The sequence below is a fragment of the Meriones unguiculatus genome, chromosome 4 (genome assembly GCF_030254825.1).
Source record: "Meriones unguiculatus strain TT.TT164.6M chromosome 4, Bangor_MerUng_6.1, whole genome shotgun sequence".
Taxonomy (NCBI): Eukaryota; Metazoa; Chordata; class Mammalia; order Rodentia; family Muridae; genus Meriones; species Meriones unguiculatus.
Genome location: NC_083352.1, coordinates 32062626 through 32085647, shown reverse-complemented (window position 1 = coordinate 32085647; position 23022 = coordinate 32062626). Strand labels below are relative to the sequence as shown.

The following is a 23022-nucleotide window of genomic DNA, read 5'->3' as shown; positions in this document are numbered from 1 at the left end:
ACTTACCTTTCTCCTGAGTACCAAGGTTACAGACATGCACTACCATGACCAGGTTTTAATTTGGGTATTAGCAATCCAAACTCAGGTCCTTAGGCTTGTGACTCAGGGATTTTCCTGATTGAGCCATCTCCCTGGACTCCAATAACATAGCTTTCTTAATGAATGTTTGTGCTGGGAATCTCAATGTTAGTTCTTTCAGTATCTGGGTGAATTAGAATTTAACTGCTAATGGTTTTTCTGTGTAACTTTTTTTCAGGAAGTTAGAGTGAAAGTTTTTATTTGATATATGGCAGAAAGCATCTACTGAATTAAATGAGGTTATTAACAATTTCCGTGTGCTCCTATATGCACTTTTAAAGACTTAAAGTTGAATGCGAGAGTTTAACTTTGAAAGTATATGTCAGTTTTAACACTCACACACCTAAGGCTCAGGAACATTGCAGAAGAGGAGACAGAAAAATTCTAAGAGCCAGAGGATCAGGGAGTTTGCTGTGAGATTGTTCCCCTAGCAACATCAGAATCTATACCCATAAGGTTTCAGCAGCATGACTGCCCAAAAGTGAGCTGAATAAGGATGATACCAGGGAACATGCCAAACTGGGGAAGGAAAAGCCCATGAGGTCTCAACAGTATACAAAGTATAGGGAATTAAGGAAAGCTGAGGGTCAGAAAGGTGGTCTTCCCCCTGGAGGAGCACACCAATTGATTATTCAGTGCTAAACATTGAGTCCTAAAAACATACAGATCATGTTGTTTGGACTCAATAGGTTAAACTTAGGTATACTTAGGTATATATACTATATATATACCTATATTTATATATAATAAATATATATTTATATAAATACACACACACACACACACATGCAATGACAGTCAGTGAAAACACAGACCATGAATTTGAAGGGGAGCGGGCAGGGTTAAGTTGGGAGGGCTTGGAGAGAGGAAAGGGAATAGAGAAATGTAATTTAATTATAACCTCCTCCCAAAAGAATGAAGACACTGAGGCCTAATGGTCTGAGTAACATCAGATGATTGATTACACTGCATTTACTGACAGGAGTTGGAAACAGAGTTCCCTACTTTTGGGGTGTTCACAACATGAATGAGCACCGTAGAAAACTCTTAGGTTCAAATAAAACCGAAGATCATTATTTAATTTTCCTGGGTTGATCTATAATACTTCAAAGACTTTCATACCCATATTCATAAGGCTTGGAATGCTGTGTTGGAAATACATACAATAGGCCTAAGGCTTTTAATTTCTTATGATAATGAATTCTTGAGATCAACATTTCTTATTTGCTAATGCTTTAGAAGTATCTATATACCTGCTTTGGAAGTATAAAGATAGGTATCATTGGGATCCTAGTTTTTCCGTTAGTAAAAGGGAAAATCCCTGGCCTGATGCACAGGTCTGGGCTCAGAGGTACAGACCTCATTTTTCTGTATGCAAGTTTCACTCTCACCTAGTAGGCTGCTGGCAAAAGGATCCATATCCTTTCCATGTAAGGAATACTTTTAGGATTATTTCCTTTTGTGTTCTTATAATATGAAGCATTGAGGTGATAGAGCATTCTAATTGGGTAATTGCTAGAGTTAGCATTGTGATGATTTTCCTACACAGCATTAAGTAAGGTGCTCTTTAGCTGCACAAGTTTAACATCTGCACCAAAAAGATAAGTAGGTGGTCTGTGCTGAACTTTCACAATGGCAAGTCAATGAGTTTCATCAATATTAGGATTCTTGTAAATAGATTTAGTATTTCCCATAATCAGAGAAAAAAAATTAAAAAGCATTATTTGAAGTGATTCATTAGAATCTAATTTTATAAATGTGGATATTTATTGACTGTATCTACTAAAGCCAACAAATCACTCTAAAATACTGTCAGTAGAATGAGTGATCGCCTTAATTTCACTTTTGTAACATGGTTTTTCTTACAGTGTGTGAGCTTAAATCTCCCTCTATGAGTGATTTCCTGTGGGGCCTAGAGAACTCAGGCTGGCTCAGACACATCAAAGCCATCATGGATGCTGGGATCTTCATTGCAAAGGTTTGTGAAAACACAGAAAACAAAGTTAAGGGGTTAGACATGAAGGCTAGTATAGAACAGGGCCTGTCCTCTACCTGTTGGCTCTCCTGTACCCACTGCATGGGTAAGCATGCTTTGCAGACCTCCATGTGGTGAGAATGATTTTGTGAAAGAGTACAGTGGCCACATAACTGAGTGTTAACACAGTGTTAAACTAGAAATGTTAAAGTATTTCTAGAATATTCTGTTATCAGATTTAATTCTGGATAAAGGAAAGAATTTTCTGTAGGAGACTGTAGCACTCCAAGTGAGTCACCTCAGTGATAGGGGCTTGATTTATAGCGAACAAATCCTGCTTTTTAACTGTGACTTAAGCAAAAGGTAACAGGGGGATTTCATTTTGCCAGAAGGATCTTGCTGGAACGTAAATGTAAAATGTTTTTGTATAAATGTTTTATGAAAACTGTTTAATAATCCTATTATGCTATTGAGTGTTTTCTATAAAGAAATTCCACATAGGTCTCTGCCTTTCTGAAGGTGTAGAGGCCCTCTGTTAGAAATTTATCTAACAGATCCTTATTTAGTACCTGGCATTGTGCTGTGGCGGCAGGAGTCTCTTACAGAAGTGTTACATACAAATAAAGGTTTCAGCTACTGATAAATGCTACATAATCACTGCATTATGTGATCAGGTGCCAAGACAGCTAAAGATGCCAAGGCAGATAGAAAATCTTTCTCAGCAGTATGTGATAGGGTCTTTACCTCTTCTTCTTCCCCTGGACATATTACTTGGCCCTTCTCCTTTTATCTGTAATTTCATAATTTGATAAATTAGAATTCTTGTACCTTTTCTTTTTAGAAAAGGCCTGTAGCAACCCCAGACTTTCAGCAAGGCTTACCTTGGGTTGCAGGTGAGCTGGGGACATGTCATGAAAGTGTATTGCATAGTGCACATACTTGTATCCAGTAATTTGTTATGATTTGAACGTTGGCTTTTGTATATAATAAAAAAGAAAAGCTTTGGCCACTAGTTCTAAGAAGGCTGGGCCTAAGTGCTAACTCCGAGCTCTGTTTGTCTACCACCAAGCCTAATTGTCACGGTGACTCTTTACCATTTCAGGCAGTTTCAGAGGAAGGGGCAAGTGTGCTCGTCCACTGTTCTGATGGCTGGGACAGGACGGCCCAGGTGTGCTCAGTGGCAAGCCTGCTACTAGACCCTTACTATCGGACGGTGAAGGGATTCATGGTGAGTCTGATGACGGCCTTCCTGGGAGAAGCAGAGCCTTGACTAGCAGCACACATCATTTTTAGAATCTTGTGGCTTTTTTCTAATTAGCATTCTTGTTAGTAAATTAGCAAGGTTGGTTAGAGGGGAGATACTGAAACAGGCCAGAAATAGATTAATACTGAGTATGTTGAAAGTAGTTTAGTGCTCCTAGGTGTACATTCTGGAGCAATATAAAAATATATTTAAAAGTTTCGAAAATAAGGATTTTTATACATAAGTAGTTCAAGTTGGGGCAGTGTATGACTTTATAACAGAAAATGTAAGAAAAAAATTTGGAAAAAACTGCATTGTACATATAGTTCTTGGGAGGAAAAAAAACACCATTCATTGCTAAGTTTCTATTTTTTAAGTGGTCCTTGACAGAACTAGATGGCAGTACGGAATCTCAGTGTTTTCCATCTTTGCTGGGTTTAGGAACACATCTTTAAGAGCGGGAACCTTTGAGTGTGCATCACAGTTTGACCGCAGTTGCTCGTATGTGATGTTATGACTGAGTGGGTATAATTCCCTCAAATGACTGGAGGGCTTCTGGTAACTAGGGGCCTGGAACCTGCCTCTTGAACCATAATTTAATAGTGTATTGGTGGATCCTGACTCTGTGCTTGGGACAGAAGCTGACCGGAGTAACACTGGACCACTGTTAGTAAATCATGTCAACTGTTACCCTGGGGACAAAGGACAGGCAGGCTCCTTCCTCAGACAACTGAGATGTGTATGCTTCTGCATCAGTGTTTTCCTGACCAGGCTACCATCCTTGGTTTAGTTAGAAAGCATCAGGTTTTCTAAGTACATACTGCCATGAGTCTTTTTTTTTTTTTTCCTACACAGAAATCTTTCCACATTAAGCCATTAAATTTATGAAATGCATTTAGAGTTATCAAGGACAGACTTCAACCCATCCATGCATTACTAAGGAGTGATATTAATGAAACTATTCCACATTATTTCATTAAGCTTCTTTTTTTTTTAGAGAAAACAGCATTACATGTTGGTTAACAGATGAGGTTAGGAATGGAGAGACCTAGGATATGAAGCACTCCCTAAGACCGTGATCTTTGGAGAATGTTTCATCGGTATTCCCTTTCTCGTAAATGATGGGTACTAACAGCTGTCCAACAATCAAGATGGCACGTGTCCAGTGCCTGGCACACAGGACTCTGGGTACAGTTAAAGCAGTCTCACACATATCTTTTACTTTTCATACAGAAGGTCTTCATCTGGATACATTCTGAATAACATATTTAAGATTTACTTACTATTGTTTTATGTAAGGGGTTTGCTTGGAGGCATGTATGGGTGCACCATGTGCAGAAACTGAAGTACGGACAGGTGAGAGTAACCATATGGGTGCCGAGGACTGAAACTGGGTCCTCTGAAGAGCATCAAGTGCTCCTAATCTAAGGAGCCCTCTCTTGTCCAATGGCATAGTCTCCATTTTGAGGGTTTTCTCTGCTCCCAGTAACTGAATCCTTTATTAGTTTCGTTCTCTTCTATTTCCCTCAGAAGCTTCCATTATATTTATATTTTTTTTATGTAGGTATTAATTGAAAAGGACTGGATTTCCTTCGGACATAAATTTAATCATAGGTAAGCAATATTTTTTATATTGAAAATACTTTTTAAATACGGTATATCCTAATTATGATTCCCCTCTCTGTTCCTCCCAGTTCTTCCCAACATCTACTCCAATTTGGATCTAACCCCTTTTTACCTCATTAGAAAACAGACAGACATCTAAGGGATAATATTAAAATAAGATGTAATAAATTAAAAACACATTGGAATAGGACAAAACAGAGGGAAAAGAGCCTACAAAAAGGCACAAGAAATAGATATAGACACATTTGCACACTCAGGAATCCCATAACAAAAGGAAACCAGAAGCCATAATATATACAGACCGGGGTAAAAACTATAGAAGATTGAAAAAATAAAAATCAAGAAGATAAAATTACAAAAGAAAGGAAGAGAAAGAGAGAAAAAAGCCATGACACAATAGTAAGAGATAAGAAACCTCCAAAGATTCTGTTGAGTTCATTTTCTGTTGGCCATCTACTTACTGTTGGGCATGCAGCCTACCCTTATGTTTCCCTATGAGACTCCCTTAGATGGAACTAAATTTTCATTTGCAAGTGGTTATCAATTGGAGATAAATTCTGGGTTAGGGATGGGACATGTTCCATTTCTCCTTTCAGCTCTAGGGCTCCATCTGGTGCAGGCTGCCTCTGTCTCTGGACATTCATATACCATATTTAAAGGGCCTTGTTTTCTTGGTGTTCTCCCTCCAAACCTTCTGGCACAAGTTTGTAAGATATGTTTAGGAAGTAATGTTGCTTTTATGATAATCTTTGCCTTTATAGTGTTATAATTAAATTTTAAAACTTACATTATAAAGTCTAGAATCCTTTGTCTTACAGATACGGCAATTTAGATGGTGACCCTAAAGAAATCTCTCCAGTAATTGACCAGTTCATTGAGTGTGTGTGGCAGTTAATGGAACAGTTCCCCTGCGCCTTTGAGTTCAACGAGAGGTTTTTGATTCACATTCAGCATCATGTTTACTCCTGCCAGTTTGGAAACTTCCTATGTAATAGCCAGAAAGAGAGACGAGAACTCAAGTAAGTTTTGGTGGCCAATTCTGAATTATTTTGGCAACTGAGAGTTTCATATAGACTTTGATAATTTTTTTTTTTACTTTGATAATTTTTAAGACTACTTAATTGAGTTACAAAACCATTCTATATTCTTTTCCCATTACTGACATCATTTTCTTAGTGGTTTAAATGTTATCATCTGACAGAAATATATCAAGTCACTTTTTCCTGTGACTTGTCTGAATCAAACAGGTTGAAAAACCTGACACTGATATTTAAAGGGGACTTTTGGAATTAAATTTAATTTTGCTTTTAAAAAAAGGTGAGAGTTACTTGATAATAAAAACTTCAAATTAATTGGAAAAGCATACTTGAAACTGAGGCCGTTAGGTTTTTAGTTTTTGTTTTTCATAGAGTATATTCATTGCACATAGCAGCTGATGAGTTTCACCATAAAGACATTTTCATTTAAGTAGGTTATATGTATGTGTACACACACACACAACTTGCCTTTGAGATGAAGCGCCATGGGCTGTTTTAGAACTCATGATCTTTGCATCCAAGTGCCACCATACCTGACAATGACTCCAGCCAGGTTAGAATAAAACTGGGTTGCATTAGTCAGGGCTAATTAATATTAGCCTGAAATACGGACTCTCAAATACCATTGAAAATTAAGGTGACTTAGGAAGTGCAAATGAAAGATTTTTCTGAGGTACTAATAGCATAAAATGATTGTAACTGTGTTGTATATGGTATCCACCTTAATTGTGGAAAAATCATTCCAAATAAAAATTTCAGTAGGTTTATACCATCTGGAGAGGAATAGAAAATTACTTTTTCTGAAGGATGATGATTTGGTTTTTTTCCATGCAACTTCGTTTGATTTCTGCAGAGTACAGGCTTGTTCATAGAGTGGTTCCTATGTAAGCATGGAGACATTAGCTTAATTCCTAGAACTCACATTTAAAAACAAAACAAATACTGGTTGTACTGGCATGTTTATAAAGATATATTATTTTTATTTTAGGTTTGTGTCATGCTTGAATGTAAGAATGTACATTGCATGCATGCCTGGGACATGCTGGGGTCAGAAGTCAGTGCTGGATCCCCAGGACTAAAGTTAAGGGTGGTTGTATGTTACCATCCATCACCAGACTAGTGGAGTCTTATAATCCCTGGGGCTGGGGAGATAGAGATTGGCAGATCCTTTTAGATCTTTGGGTTCAGTGAGAGATCCTAATTTAAAAAACAAGGAGATTTAGGACATGGCTCCATGGTTAATGTTTACTACAAACATGAGGATTGGAGTTTGGGTTCCAGAACTAATGTAATATAGTTAACCCAGAGCAGCTGGCTGGTGAACTGTGATGTGGATGTTTGATTGAGAGGGCTTGCCTCAATGATTAAGGCTGGGCAATTAAGGTTCTTGATATCAACTACAGGCTTCCACACACCCACATCCGTCTACACACATGCATGCTACACACAACCTCCACCCTTCCATCATACACAGTAAGAATGGAAAAAGGAGAAAAGGTTCACCGTTCCCAAAGGACTCCTGAGGTTGAAGGCTTGCCTCTGAATGTAACCACAGCATACATGAGTAAGAATGTGCACAGAGCAGAGCATATCCTTTGCTAGTTTGTGGTCTAATGTACTAGGAAAGCTAATCCTAATGGTATCTGCTTGGCTCTCAATACTGGCTTTTCTACTTACTGGGATTTGGAGAAACTTCTTTCCATTCATTTGTATCTTCATCCAGAAATGGGACATATAGGAATTGAAGATTAAGTAAAACATGAAGCATTTCACGTAGTGTTTAGAAAGTTAGTATGCAGAAACTATTTGGAGACAGAAAGTGAAAGAAACATTTCTTTAAATACTCAAAATAACCAAACATTTTGTGAAGGCTAGTGTGACAGCAGTGGAGTGGAGACTATTGTAAGAATGTTTTTGTGCCATGCCAAGAAGCCACTGGCTGAAGGTAATGTTGCTGTTATGTAATAAAAGTTTCAGGTAACACTTGTTCTTTCCCAGCTTTAATATAAAATACTTGTCATTCAGAAGAACCAAGATCACTCATTTATTCTTGCCTTTCTTTGAAATAACAGGATTCAAGAAAGAACTTATTCTTTGTGGTCTCATCTGTGGAAGAATCGGGCTGACTACCTCAATCCTCTGTTCAGAGCTGACCACAGTCAGACCCAGGGGAGCCTTCATTTGCCTACAGCTCCATGTAACTTCACATATAAGTGAGTTGGTCTTTATGAACTTGCCAGATGTGTTAAAGTGTGTGAAACACAAGCTTCGAAGCTTTGCTGGGCCAGAAAAGATGCCTGGCTATCTAATGGTGGCATTTCTGGCAGTGTTCTCTCTCTCTCTCTCCATTGCTACACATATAAAATTCCCCTAGAAATTAATGCTTTATAATAAGGTCTTTAAAAATGTAAGTTCCCATTATGGTAACTGAAATGTGAAAATGAAGAAAGAGAAAGAAAAGCAAGTCAAGTCCTGTAGAAGTGTAGTTGGAAGCTCACATTAGTGGAAATACTTGCCCATCGATTTTAAGATGGTATTGAGGTGAGGAGAGCAAGGTGACCTTTACAGGTTCTAGTTAAGATGTACTAAATGTGTGCTGCATGCTCTCCTTTGGCTTCATCTCAATCTTGTATCAAGTTGGGTCACAAAACAGCAGACTAACAGTTTGACACACTGTGGGTTCCATTTCTAAAGATGGTTCAGTCCTAGTTACCTATTATTTCTCTGTCAGCATAGCAGAACAGGCTCAGGCACTGTTCTATGTACTGCAGATAAATAGTTCTTTGCCCTCAAGGCATTTTTTTACAAGCCTAAGATAAGCCCCACCCCCATGACATTTGTTCCATTTGCATTCTAGAATACATTAGTGTCTAGGATAGAATTATTGGAAATGCAAATGTCACTCTCTGGTGAAAGATATCCTAAGTTTAAAAGCCAGCTTTCCTTTGCAACAGGAATTCTAACTATATAATCACAAATTCTCAAAGTTCCGATGATAAAATACGCTGTTTCTGACTATTATAGAAAAACATTACGTATATTTTAACTCAGTATTATATGAACTTACTCTTCCTAAGAGAAGTAACCACCGCAGAAAAAATATAAACCTAAAATTACTACCTTAGTAGTTGCTGTTGGTTAATATTGTTGGGCTGTGGTACTGAAGATAGGACTGGAGGCTGTGGGACTACAGACTGATCTATGGTATCCTTCTTTCCAGGTTTTGGAGTGGAATGTATAACCGCTTTGAAAAGGGGATGCAGCCTCGACAGTCGGTGACAGATTACCTCATGGCTGTGAAGGAGGAGTCCCAGCAACTGGAAGAAGAACTGGAGGCCCTAGAAGAAGTGAGTCTCGTATTGTTTATATTTCTTCTCTGCCTTTTTTTAAAATTTATTTATTTATACAGTATTCTGTCTGCATGTACACCTGCATGCCAGAAGAGGGCACCAGATTTCATTACAAATGGTTGTGAGCCACCATGTGGTTGCTGGGAATTGAACTCAGGATCTCTGCAGCCCCCTCTTCTGTACCTATTTCTTGAACCTGTACCTACCTATTCCTTTGAGGAAGACCCTCAAGATCTCGAACATTAAAATGCATTCTTTTTAGTCAGTGGGTAAGACCGTTTCATTTGGGTCAATACCACAAATGAAGTGCAAACTGAAACCTGTTCAGTCATCTGTGTTAGTTTTTGCCCCACTTCAGTTTGCTGAAATATTTTACTGATCAGTACATTTTATTTTTTTCATTACCTTTTATTTTAAGCGTCTTTTTAATGCTTAAAAAAAGATATGAAAATGTAAAAAGGTAATGGAAAAAATAAAATGTACTGACCAGTAATGGGGTATATTCAACTGAACTAAAGGCCTACTGCTCCACTTTTTAAAATTACATATTGTATAATACTGTATTGATATGTGAATAGCTGAGATTGACTACATATGGTATATGATTTTTGTGTGTATAATTTCTATTATTGGGCAGAGACATTGTGATATACATAAATGTGTTTCCTATTTGCATATCTTCATCTTCAGTGAATACAGTAGTCATTCTGCTTCACTCGTCCGAAAGTGTACCTTACCATTCATTTGCTCAAGAATTGGGAATAAAATAGAAGGAGACTGGGCTGAAAATGGTTTAGTGGTTAGGAATACTACTTTCAGAGAGGATTTGGGTTTGGTTCTCAATACCTAATGACTGTCACTCATCGCCACAGGTAACTACAGTTCCAAGGGTTCTGATGCCTCTTTTAATCTCCACAGGCACTGGATGCACGTGGTGCACATACATACATTCAGACACCCACACATACATATAAATGCTTTTAAAAGTTTAAATATGGTGAAACTTTTAAACAGTCTTATGTAGCATACAAAATAAGCATTAGGATGAGGGCTGAATACAGTGGTGGTACTAGAAGAGAGCACTGCTCTCGGATTTATAATGGCCTACTACCTAACATTGGCAAGCTCAAACTGAATTTGCAGTGCGACCAGTGGAAACTCACTTGCAGACCCCACTGTGAATTATGGCCTAGACAAATGGAGCTTTGCAGTTCAAGGACAACAATAGAGTTGTTTGGAAGTGGAAACTCCTGTTTCTCTCATAATGCACTAGAAGAAAATCACCTTTCAATAGGGTTGCAAACACATTGTGTTGGGCTTGAGTACTTTTGAGATAAGCATAAAATGTGATTCTAGTATAAATGAGCCACTGTCAAAGGAGCACCTGGCAATGAAAACCTCTGTTCTGCATCACTGCTGTATGTCACTGGGAAGTTGCTCTAACTGTGTGCAGCAAGATCACTACTTTATAAGTAGTCCTGGTGCCCGAGTACCATCCCTAGAAATCCCCATGTTCATTAGACCCACAGGACTGAAGGTGGGTGTAGAGCTGAGACCTTGGACTAAAGAATAAACTCAGAACCGAAATAAGCTACAGATTAAACATAGTCCTGGAGGCATCTTAGACCTTTTACAAAAGTTTTTGACCCTCTTGTTGGGCCAATTTATTTTTCATAAATGCATCGATCTGTCTTAATCTTAAGATCCTACTTATTATAGCATTCTTTTGGTTGAAAATATGTAAAATTTAGAAACAATATGTAGACTAGCAAAAGTAATTTAATTCCAAAATGTTGGTATATTTCTTTAAAATAGCTAAAATTTCTGAGCTTTGCATATTTTTTTAATAGTGTACCATAATTCCTCTCAATTCTCCATTTAAGTCTTTAAACATTAAGTCCATTTAATATTTTCTGATCCCTGCCTTTATGGCTTTCTAACCACTGCAAGGTAAGGGCTCTGCTTTTTCGGGCTTGTTACAGTGCTTCCTCTGCTCTTCTGCTGGAGACTATCTTACTCTTCTGAAATGGTTACAAGTACCCTGCCTGTATGTTACAGTATGCGATGTCTGCTTCTGGATCCATCTTTGTTTCTCCCATGGCACAGCACAGTGCTTCTGCACTATACTAGAAACTGGCAGGAATGATTTTGATTATGTAATGTTTAATCTTCACACACTCCCTACTGATATTAAAGGGTGCAGTGAAATAAAATGTATTTGGAACAGCCCCAAATGATCTGGTGGAGTATACCCATTCATAAGACTGTAACTGAGCCATAAGCAATGAATGAATGAACACAGGTGCTCCTCGAGAGCAGACCAAACACAAAAGGGCATGCATTATAAAAGACATTGACACAAAATGCCAATCCAGAGAGGGAGAATTAGGTTATGCACTTTAAAAGGATAAGTTTTCTAGCAAGTCCTATTTTGATGAGATCAATACCTCATTCTTACCTGAAAACAACAACATATTTAGGAGCTAGAGAGGTAGTTCAGCTAAGAACACCAAAAACTCTTCCACTGGACCCAGGTTCAATTCCTAGCACTCAAATGGCAGCTTACAATAGCCTGTAACTCTCATTGCAAGCAATTTTGATCTCCACAGATTCCAGGCACACACATGGTACACAGATATACACACAAACATCTATATGCATAAAATAAATGTTTTAAAAATTAAAAAATCATTTAAAGTTAATACGATGGAAATATCTGTCAGATTGTATCGTCATGAGAAAAGGGGAGACCACTTACTCATTTCCAGTACTTTAACCATATTGCATTGTTCACATTATAGAGAATCTTTCAAGGTGTTTATTACCATCCTTATATTAAGAAAATAAGCCTCTCAATTTTATTCAAGTTCCTGACCCCTGATTTGCAACCAACATTAAGACTCTTGCCCTTAACATTATCAGGCAATGAATAAGACATGCATTTATAATTAAGAATATTTATGACTTTTCTCAAAGTTGTTTTTTTTTTATTTTTTAGAGGCTGGAAAAAATTCAGAAAGTTCACTTAAATGGCACCAAAGTGAAGAGTAAGCAAAGTGAACCCAGCAAACACTCAGGATTTTCTACCTCAGACAACAGCACAGCCAATACTCCTCAGGATTACAGTGGGAACATGAAGTCCTTCCCATCCAGAAGCCCTTCCCAGGGGGACGAAGATTCTGCTCTTATTCTAACCCAAGACAATCTGAAAAGCTCAGATCCCGATCTGTCAGCAAACAGTGATCAGGAGTCCGGGGTGGAGGATTTGAGCTGTCGTTCTCCAAGTGGTGGTGAGCATGCGCCGAGCGAAGACAGTGGCAAGGACCGGGACTCTGATGAAGCTGTGTTTCTCACTGCCTGAAGTTTCCCTTTGGATATCCAAAGTGAGACACAGAAACACTTCCAAATTAAGGGGAAAGTGCAATTCATAATAAAAAGTGTCGAGGAATGGCACATTCCATCCAGAACCATAAATTTACAGCTATGAAAATGAAAAAAAAAAGAATACACTCTCTGAATAGCCAGTTCTTTTATCAAATCAAAATGAAGACTGTTTACCATTCCTGAGGCTCATGTTAGACTGGAAATTATGTTCACTGCAAAGAAACCATTATCATCTAAGGTTGTCCATGCGAGTCTTCCCCTTATAGCATGTCTCTGCTTATAAAGCCCCCCCACACCTTTCCATCATACCTATTAATGGCTGGAGTTTTATTACACTTCCACATAGTTTGCTTTCTGAAACATTTGACATTTCCTTCTGCCTTTACTAATATTTTTAAAATGAGTACTGAAAGTCCCCTTTTTTTGTTAATAAATATATTCCTAAAGAGCTCTGAAATTAATCTTTCAGGTAGGGTAATCATTTTATTAACCCTCTCTGGAGTATCTTCTGCTTTTCTTCATCACCTAAAAATGCTAAAATGTATGTCTGTCTTTACATAGATGTAGTACCTAATAAAGCAGGAGCCTCATTCATTTTCTCTCTCTCAAATATGAATCCAGGTATCAGCTCTTAGTAAATTTTTCCTGCTTTTTCAGAGATTAGACCTACCAAAACTGTGAGCCACACCAACCTGATTCCAAATGACAAAACTATAAACTCAGTAGGTAATAATATATCAGCAAAAACTAGGGTATTTGCTTATCAAGTGTCTTAAATTACTTTTCTCTTCTTGTAATAAGACCCCACAACCAAGGCAACTGGAATAAAGAACTTATTTGGGGCCTACACTTTTAGAAGGTTTGTCTATGACAGTCATGGCAGAGAGCATGGCAGCAGCAAGCACTGGAGCAGTAGCTGTGCTCACATCTTGAGACATAACCGAGAGCCGGTGAGGGCTCACTGGTAATGTGTGGGCTTTCTGAAAATTTAAGGGCAGCATCCAGCAGTGACATACCCCCTCCAACGAGGCCACACCTCCCAATCCGAAACAGTTCCACTGACTGAGAAATATGTATTCAAATATATGAGCCTTTGAGGGCCATTCTTCAAACCTCCATATTACATCTGTTAAACATAGGGAGTAAAGGTTACAGTGCTTTTCACTTTACAAAGCATATAGCAAACTAATGTTTTCTATAACATTAGCAATATCTCATGACCATGGACAGCTGAATGTCATTTCTGAAGTTTCTTTTAAAATGCACAATTAAAGCAGGATTATTCCCATTTTATGCTAAAAAAAAAACAGGATTTGAGTTGAGCTTTTGTTCTGAAAACTCTTAATGGAGAAATGTTGCTGTGTTTGAACACACTGAAATGTTCTTATTGTATGGTTTTGCAATATTAGTACATTCTAATAAAAATGAATTTAATCTTAGTTTTTTATAACAGTATTTTAAAGTAAAAATTTTTATCAGATAATGTATTCAATTTTGTGGAAATAGAAATACAGTAATAAGAAAGGAAAAGAGACTGTAAAGACCTCTAGAATGAGTTACACACATAATCACATAATGTAATACAGTATAGTAGTGTTCACATTTAAGGACAGACTGACTTCAATATACTAAAGGCCTGTAATATAAAAATATTGTTAATATAAAAATAAAGCAAGTTTAACTCCTTTAGATGTTAAATCTGAGCACTTTCTGTGGGAAATGCCCCAGTTAAGCATAAGGAATATTTACTCATTTTCTATAGTGTATCTAATAGCTAATAAACACGTGGGAGATAGTGGGAATGGCTTGTACAGCTTTACAACATGACTCACTTTCTTTTCATTTTCTTTGTTTTGCTTTGTTTTTTGAGACAGCATCTGACTCTCTAGCTCTGGCTGGCCTCGAACTCAGGGACCTGCCTGCTTTTGCCTCCTAAATGCTGGGATTAAAGATGTGTGTTATCACGCCTGGCTTCCTTATATTTGTGTACCATCTACTCTTAGAAACACCGTTGCCTAATTTCTTATAGTAGACAGTAAGTCCGTAACAAAAAAGAAAAACCAGCATCTATGTCAAACTGGACTACATATTTGAAAAAAGTATATATTTTAAATGTTTACTTTTTAATGTAACACCATCAACATCAGAGCCACACTTCATTCTCTTCATTCTTTCATAAGACATAATTTAAGCATGTGTTTATTGAGTCTTTTACAGATTAACCAACCTATCATTGAAGCTACATACATGCTTTACTGTAGGCCTTTTTAGAGACCCTGAATAAATTATGATCAGTCCAACTAAAAGTCTCAGTATTACATGTTCATTCTAAATCAAGCTTTAGTCATGAAGCATTTTAGTATTTAAGGTAGTGTTCTAGGGGTTACTTCAATATATAACTGACTCAAGACACATTACTTCCCAACCAGTGATAGTTACAGCTCAAATGATTTCACTTAGTAATACTAAAGAATTTTGAATTTTGATCATGTTTGAACAAATCGGTTGAAAATTTTAAATTAAGAAGAGGAAAAGTGAAACCCTGGGTGAGAGGAGAACAAGCACGGATGCCAGCCCTTGCCTTCCACCCTGTTTGCAGCCACCCTCTCCACCCTGGAATGATCCTCAGCCTCCTCTCTTGTGTAGAATAGAACTACTGAGGTGTTTTACGGCGTGCCAGGTTTTTATATAAGTCCTCAGTATTTGAACTCAGGTCCTCATGCTTGCATGACAGGTTAGCACTGAGCCACCTCCCTAGCCCAAGTTTTCATGCCTTAAGAGGGTGCAGGTCAGCTGGTAGAATGTTTGTCTCACATGCATGAAGCCCTGCGTTCAGTCCCAAGCACCACATGAACTGGCTTGGTGATAAATACTTATGATCCTAATACTCAGGTGGAGGATCAGAAGGGCGCGGTCAATCTCAGCTACATCACAAGGCAGAAGGCAGTCTGGGTTAGCGACCCTGCCTTAAAAAAAACAAGGCACAAGTTTACTTCTTACTCCTACAACAGAATCTTAGCTGCTCTCCAATTTAATTATGTAAACTGGTCAAGCAATTTCTGTTCTGTATTCTGACATTAATTCTCTGTAAAGTTGATTTATTCAGAAAATTTCACTCAACTTTGACCTCACTAACTTACTACTTAGTATCTACCTTTACATACCCATGACAAATTCTGCCCTGGGTAGTCCATTTCTAAGCTTTCCTTTATAGTCTTCTATATTATACACTCAAGTAAAACCAGAGGATCTTCTTTGGTATTCATATGTGTAGCTAATTTTCATAAAGAAGAAACAGGGCTATAAAATTACAACCATATAATTCTGCAAATACAGAACTCAAATTCACACTGGCATATTCAAATATTCACCCCAAGTAACAATTATGTCTGAACAAGTTTGTCAACTAGGTAAATGCAGTTAACTGTGGTGAAATGTCTTGGTCTAATGTTTGGATTATGAAGAGGGTCTCTGAACTTTGAAGGAGAAAGTATGCTTCCAGTTTAACTGACAGTGAAACTTGGAGAATACAAGTTTCAAGAAAAATCCCACTGGATTACTACTGTGTCTGTATAAACTGTCCTGGGTGAGCAAGTGATGTGTGTGTGTGTGTGTGTGTGTGTGTGTGAGAGAGAGAGAGAGAGAGAGAGAGAGAGAGAGAGAGAGAGAGAGAGAGAAACAGAAAGGAAAGAAGCACCTATGTCCATCATTTGAGTTGTCTCTCAGCATTCTTTAAATAATGCTAGAGCTGTTTAGCATATGCTTAATAAGAGATTAATCAATATTCTAAAAGGCTTACAGTCCACTGGCTCTTGTTCTGGGTACGCCTGGTTTTTATGAACTCAACAGGACTGTGTCTGGTAGGCTCTCTACTGACTACAGTGGCTGCTGGGAATGGTAAATGCCAGCACTGGTGCACTCAGGAGATGTCTCTGAATGTCCTCAAACTTGGTCACAAATTTGAAACATTACATCAGTTATTTTACCTACACTTCTGTGTCAGGAGTAACAAGTTTACCCTTCTCTGGCCATTTTGAGGATTAAATAGTACACCTTAGCCAGGAAGATGGGCAACTTTAATAACAAGGTATAGCCAGCATTAGATCTTTACAGTCCGTGTGAATGTCTTCTACAAACAATTTTTCAGTAAGAAAATATTTCTGTTTTTCCTAAAATTGCATTACCAAAAATATGTAGAGTTAAAAGAATGAAGACAATCCATAACTTATGCAGGCTTTGGAATGTTAAGGTATTTAGTGATTTAGATCCTACCTTACCAAACCTCAGATATGCAGTTATTCATTTTCTTCTTTGTGCACTTATGGGTTAGTTCTGTGACAAAATACAGAAACAAACTGCTGAATATATCTACAAATTAGACAATTAAATTCATTAAAAATTAAGATTGAACATTACTTGCTATTACAAAGCTTTTTTCTTAGGAAAGAAATAATTTTAGAAAAAGATTAAGAAACAGTATTAAATTTTCACTGACTTGTTTTTTCATCTGGATTTACCATTTCTTAACAAAAGGATTTCTTTTTAACATTTGGAATATAAAAAGAATGCTTATATTTAACCAAAATCCATAGATACTTATTTTTTTAATTTGCATGAAAGTCTGTTCTGTACTGGCTTAAGTGAAAGGCAGTTTTTAATTAAATAAAGTATCTGTTTATAAGATGAATGGCACCTGCCTGTAATCCCAATACCTGGGGGAAAGGAGCACGAGTTTGAGGCTAGCCTGGGCTACACATGAGACCCTGTTCCAGAACAAAACAAAACCAATATGTTAGCTTGTATTGCTCCCTAAATGCATCTTTACTTTACAAGTGAAACTATAAAAGAGCAGATTCTTCACCCTGATTTAGTGCAGGTATTACAGGTTGCTTTCTTGAGATGGCACATTGGCAGGACTGCTGTTTCCTGACACTGAATATCTGAAAACAAACTGCCTTGGACAGTTTTATCATCTAGAAAGAAAGAAGCATGCATGCATGTATGTGTGCGTGTGTATGTGTCAGGGAATAGGCTAAGTGACTTTTCCACAGCTGAAAATAGGTTTTAAAAGAAGACTGATAGGAAATGAATATAAGTAATAACCGTTCCTGACAAAGTAATGAGGGAGCTTCAAGTTAAAACTAAAAATGTAAATCAGTAGTATTATAAAATATTAAAAACTAGCTAGAATTACATGCATAGATGTTTAATTAGGAATTGCAGAGGAACTTAAATACAGGATTTGTCAACAATAAACATTTTTTAGTGCAAATAGTGCAGAAAATTTTCTCAAAACAAATATAGCAATCATTCTAATCTATACAAAATCAGTCTCAGGTGTGTATACAATCTATAGTGCATCTGGATTTCAGCCATGGTCATGAAATGCCAATTCCAAGTCATAAATATAAAACAATGTGCTTAGTTTTGTGTCCCATTTCTTTCTTGGTTCATATTTTCAGGAAAATCTGAAATGAAAAGAATTTTAAACTTAAGATTTAATTTAAGATTATAAACATTCATTCCATTACACTGTCTTCCTCTTTAGAGTACAGTAACTTGACTGGGAGGGAATTGGGAAATGAAAAGATGTTCCGATCAATAATCTGTTTTCCCTTCTTGGGTTGGGATGAAGACAAACAGTGTAAAAATGAACTCAATATGGAAAATAGGAAAAAACAATTCAGAGTTGGTAGTAATTCAATTAGAACTAGAGATAAGAAATGCCTATCACCGCTTCCCTTTTCAAAGAATCCCCCACACTCCTCCTTCAGCCTGGTTGGCTTCGTGCAGGTAATTTATCCATCTCTCCTAGGGATTTGTATTGCAAGGAGATGCTCAGCAGTCTTCACCAGCTGCTATGAGCAGTAATTGCTGATGCTGATGAAGAAAACAAGGCTGGTAATGCAGGTCAGTTCTAGAGTGCTTGCTGAACACATGTAAAGCAATGAGTCTGATCCCAGCAATACAAAAACAAAAGCCAGACTCTGTGCAGAAATGAGAAACAGCCATCCTATAAAAGAAGAGCTATTGTGGTTACTGGGTGGCTTTCAGTGTTTCTCAGTAACTGGACTGTACTTTCTTCATTTTTGCTCAATGGTATCTTTGCGTTCTCCTTCAGGAAGAAGCTCTTAGTTTGTGGAGTTTGAGGTGGTTTGAATGAGAAGTACCCCCACAGGCCTGGGTGGTCGAGCACTTGCTGCTCTTTTGGGAGGTGATGCAGCTTTGCTAGTAACTCACTCTGGGTGGAGAGAGAGCACTGTACTAACAGTCTGCTCTCTCTTCAATTGTGTGGTTGACGATGGGATCTTAGCTTCCTGCACTGGCGACCTGGTGCTATGCCTCCCTCACCATCATGGACTCTCCATCACGAACCATAAACACAAACTCTTCCATCGATAACTTGCTTTGCTTTGGTCATGGTATTTTATCCCAGTAGTAGAACTAATACAGAGAAGCATTTTCTTTCTCTTTCTTTCTTCTTTTTTTTTTCCCTGTTTTCCGAGACAGAGTTCCTCTGTGTAGCCTTGGCTGTCCTGGACTCGCTTTGTAGAACAGAGAACCACCTGCCTCTGCCTCTTCAAGTTCTGGGATTACAGGCATGCACCATTTTGTCCAGCTCAGAATTTTCTTTCTTAAACAAAACACTCCTAAAACAAGTGGATAGGAGAAGCAAACATGCTTGAGAACTCCAAGAACATGGATGAGAAGATAATGGTAGAAGAAAGAACCTACCTGAGGGGAAAATGCAAACTGTCATTAAGGACACCATCACACTGAAAAAAATATCTCTAAGGTTTCTCCTGGTTACAGGCTTACTTACACAGCGGTGTGTTTAACGTGTGTCAGCATTTTGTAACAAACAACAACTATATGACAGAGTAGGCTCACAGCAGAGTGAAAGGCACTGTTTGGAACTATTCCATTAAAGAACACTTGTGTAATAGCCTTGAGGTACTAGCTGGAAATACATTTACCTATAGAGGAGCATGATATTGGCTGTGCATTGCTATCACCTGGTGAAGCTTCTCTTCTTTAGCTCTTCTACAGTGGCAAATCTAGAAGATAAATTATTTAAAATACCAGTCACTTTTCCGACTACTTCCTACATTACAACAGAATTCCAAGTATTATTTTAATATTCCAATATTTCAATTTCTTAACAAGTTTTTAACTTTTTAACATTTAAGGTAACTAGTGATTCCTCAGAATTTAGGAATCCAAAACATTAAGCTTTATTTGAAAGCAATCTTTGACTACAAATTTTCCTAATGTTAAACTCTGATTATTTAATTCCACATGCCTATGCTTTAAAAACACAGTGCTAAATCTTGCTCTTATTAACCATGAAAAATTAGGAACAAAGACTTCTATGTAGCTATATAGAATAAATGGATTGGAAACCAATTTCTTACTAATATTATAAACACAGGCAAGTTACTAACCATCTCATGAAAAATGGAGCTCAAAAAATCTGCCCTATCTTCTTTAACAGGTTACACACATACAAGCATACACTCAGAAAAACACACTGCCATACACACACATTTCATAAAACTAATTAACAAATGATTGCTTCTGAGATACTGGGTAAACACTTAGGACTATATTAAACAGCATGAAGTTGTTAGGCATGTTTTTTTTTTTTTACTTGAATACAATGGAAACATCAGAATAGAAGCTCTTCTAGAAAGTTCTAAATAGTATTTAAATTATTATTTTTTAATTTCTGTAAGTTATTCTCTGTTTAAGGAACTTTTAAAATAGGTTGTTTTTCAGAAGAGTAGTACAAGTGATTTACCAGCTCTTATACAATGATAAAGATACTATCATTTCTGAAAGAGAACTATCATTTGATTTACCTGCTTGTATACTCAGAACTAACAGGCTTAAAGAGACAGTAGAGCGCTGCTATCCTTCCCCAAAGAGGCTTTCCAGATTCTGCTCAGTACTCAAAATTACAGCTTGGTAATGTGGTAACAATTTTTACTTATGAACACAATTATAAAAATTGATATTATGTTGTCACTCATCCTCAATTGAAGAGTATTACATACTGTTCTCTTTTCCTTGAAGCTACTGAGAAAATCATCTATTTCAGTTTTTCCCTCCAAGAAATCTTCAGCAATATTATCAGACTCTTCCTCAGCTTCATGTGCAGCTACTTTCAATCTTGCCTGTAGGGCACTTGCACTACAACTCTGAGAACAAACAAAACAATTCAGGCATTGCATTAATCTCAGAGAAACCATAGAGGGGAGGAAATGAGGCAGAGACATGAAAAGCACTATTTACACAGGTCTTCAGCATTAGGTACTTGTATAGCTACTGTCTTGGTTAGGTTTCTTCTATTGCTATGATGAAACACCATGACAAAGTAAACTGGGATGAAAGGGTTTATTTGGCTTACACTTCCACAACACTGCTCATCATTGGAGAAAGTCAGGATAGGAACTCAAGCAGGGCAGGAACCTGGAAGCAGGAGCTGATGCAGAGGCCATGGAGGAGTGCTCCTTTTGGCTTGTTTCTCATGGCTTGCTTGGCTTTTTTTCTTAGAGGCAAGGGATCACACCACCCAACTCCCCCATCAATCACTAATTATTTAGAAAATGTACTACAGGCTTGTGTACAGCCCAATCTTATGCAGGTATTCTCTCAATTAAGACTCCCTCCTCATTCCTACAACTTTTGTCAACGTGACATTAAAATTAGCAAGTATGGATACTGTGAACTGCTGAGAAAAACGATAAACCATTAATCTATCCTGGATATTTTGGAATTGAAATCACTGTGAGAATAGTCAGAATACCCAATGACCCCATCACCTTGTATTTCCTGTTCTTGCATATCCTTGATAATGTATGAACTAGTTAAACAATTCATTTCTAACAACAAAAAAAAAATGTGACAAAAGCAAAGGGATTTAAATATGACTACAGAAGCAGATAATATGCACACTAAAAACCATAAAACATTGATGAAAAAACCCTAAAGATACAAATAAGTGGTCATAGCTTAGAAGATTTAAAACTGGTATGATGGCAATGCTAAATCAAAAGATCTACAAAACTGACACAATTTCATAAATTTCAAGAACCTTTCATTGAAAAAAAGTATCCTAGATTTTTTGGTTCGGTTGCTCTCCTTGTGAAGCTCAGGTCCTCTCCAGGTCTTTTATCTCCCCCTTCTTCCATAAGATACCTTGCACTCTGCCCAAAGTTTGGCTATGAGTCTTAGCATCTGGTTCGCTACCCTACTGGGTAGTCTTTCAGAGGCTTTCTGTGGTAGGCTCCTGTCCTGTTCCCTGTTTTCTCCCTCTTCTGTAGTCTATCCAGTTTGCCTTTTTGAATGAAGATTGATCATCTTACCCAGGGTCTTCCTTCTTGCACAGCTTCTTTAGGTGTACAGATTTTAATATGTTTATCCTATATTATATATCTAATATACACTTATAAGTGAGTATATACTATGGTTCTTTTCTGAAACTGATACTTCAACCAAGGACCATGAATAGAGATAACATAGAACCCCTGCACAGATGTAGCCCATGGCAGCTCAGTCTCTAAGTGGATTCCCTAGTTAGGGGAAGAGGGGCTGTCTTTGACATGAACTCGGTGGCTAGCTCTTTGATCACCTCCCCCTGAGGGGGTTGGAGCCTTACAGGCCACAGAGGAAAACAATACAGCCAGATCTGATGAGACCTGATACTGATAGGCTAGGGGCAGATGCAAGGGGAGGAACTTTTCCACTATCAGTGAACTGAGGGAGGGGCATGGGAGAAGAGGGAGGGAGGATGGAATTGGGAAGGGACATGGGAGGGGGCTACAGCTAGTATGCAAAGTGAATAAACTGTAATAAAAATAAATTTTTAAAAAGTATTCTAACATTCATATGGCTTGACGACACTCCTTCCAACCTAACAAAAACCCAACATCAGGCATGGGAAATCCTTCTTTGGTTTGTTAGTTAGATGTCTAAGAGACTCCCTACAGGCTACTGCTACTGCCCCAGAGGTATAAGGTAAGTCCTTATTGCTAAAGACACCATGCTCTTCAAACACAAGGCCTTAATGTTCTTAAGCTGGAACCGACTTGAATGCTCCACCATCAAGACTAGCTTTCATGATATGAAAGCACCACGCAAACTTCCAAAGGAGGGAAGGCATCAGCTGTAACGCCGATGAACCACAGTAATAATAAGCAGGTCCTGATAACTCAGAAGTGCAGTAGTGGCATTCACACCTTGGAAGCAAATGGTTTTAAGACCTGCTTCTAAAAGGTCTGAAGACCTGCTCAACAAACAGAGAATCATGCCTGTTACTGGGACCTA

General features: G+C 37.7%; 2 protein-coding genes across 7 annotated transcripts in view; one reads left to right on the top strand and one right to left on the bottom strand.

Moving 5' to 3' along the window:
* Nucleotides 1-12670, top strand: part of Mtmr7 (myotubularin related protein 7) — an 88738-nt gene extending 76068 nt beyond the window's left edge. For both annotated transcript variants that reach the window (XM_021663329.2, XM_060381629.1), the window contains exons 8-14: nt 1947-2056; nt 3156-3281; nt 4861-4910; nt 5741-5941; nt 8032-8172; nt 9180-9306; nt 12308-12670. In XM_021663329.2, coding sequence (XP_021519004.1) covers nt 1947-2056; nt 3156-3281; nt 4861-4910; nt 5741-5941; nt 8032-8172; nt 9180-9306; nt 12308-12670 — 1118 coding nt within the window. The remainder of the gene's footprint in view (nt 1-1946; nt 2057-3155; nt 3282-4860; nt 4911-5740; nt 5942-8031; nt 8173-9179; nt 9307-12307) is intronic.
* Vps37a (VPS37A subunit of ESCRT-I) overlaps nt 11964-23022 on the bottom strand; it is a 36320-nt gene continuing 25261 nt past the window's right edge. The window contains exons 10-12 of one of the 5 annotated variants that reach the window (XM_060381632.1): nt 20751-20894; nt 19671-19751; nt 11964-17025 (exon numbers count right to left, since the gene is read on the bottom strand). In XM_060381632.1, the coding sequence (XP_060237615.1) occupies nt 19671-19751; nt 20751-20894 (225 nt within the window). In that variant the 3' untranslated portion in view covers nt 11964-17025. The other 4 variants (XM_060381634.1, XM_060381630.1, XM_060381635.1 and 1 more) reach the window with 4 other exon arrangements.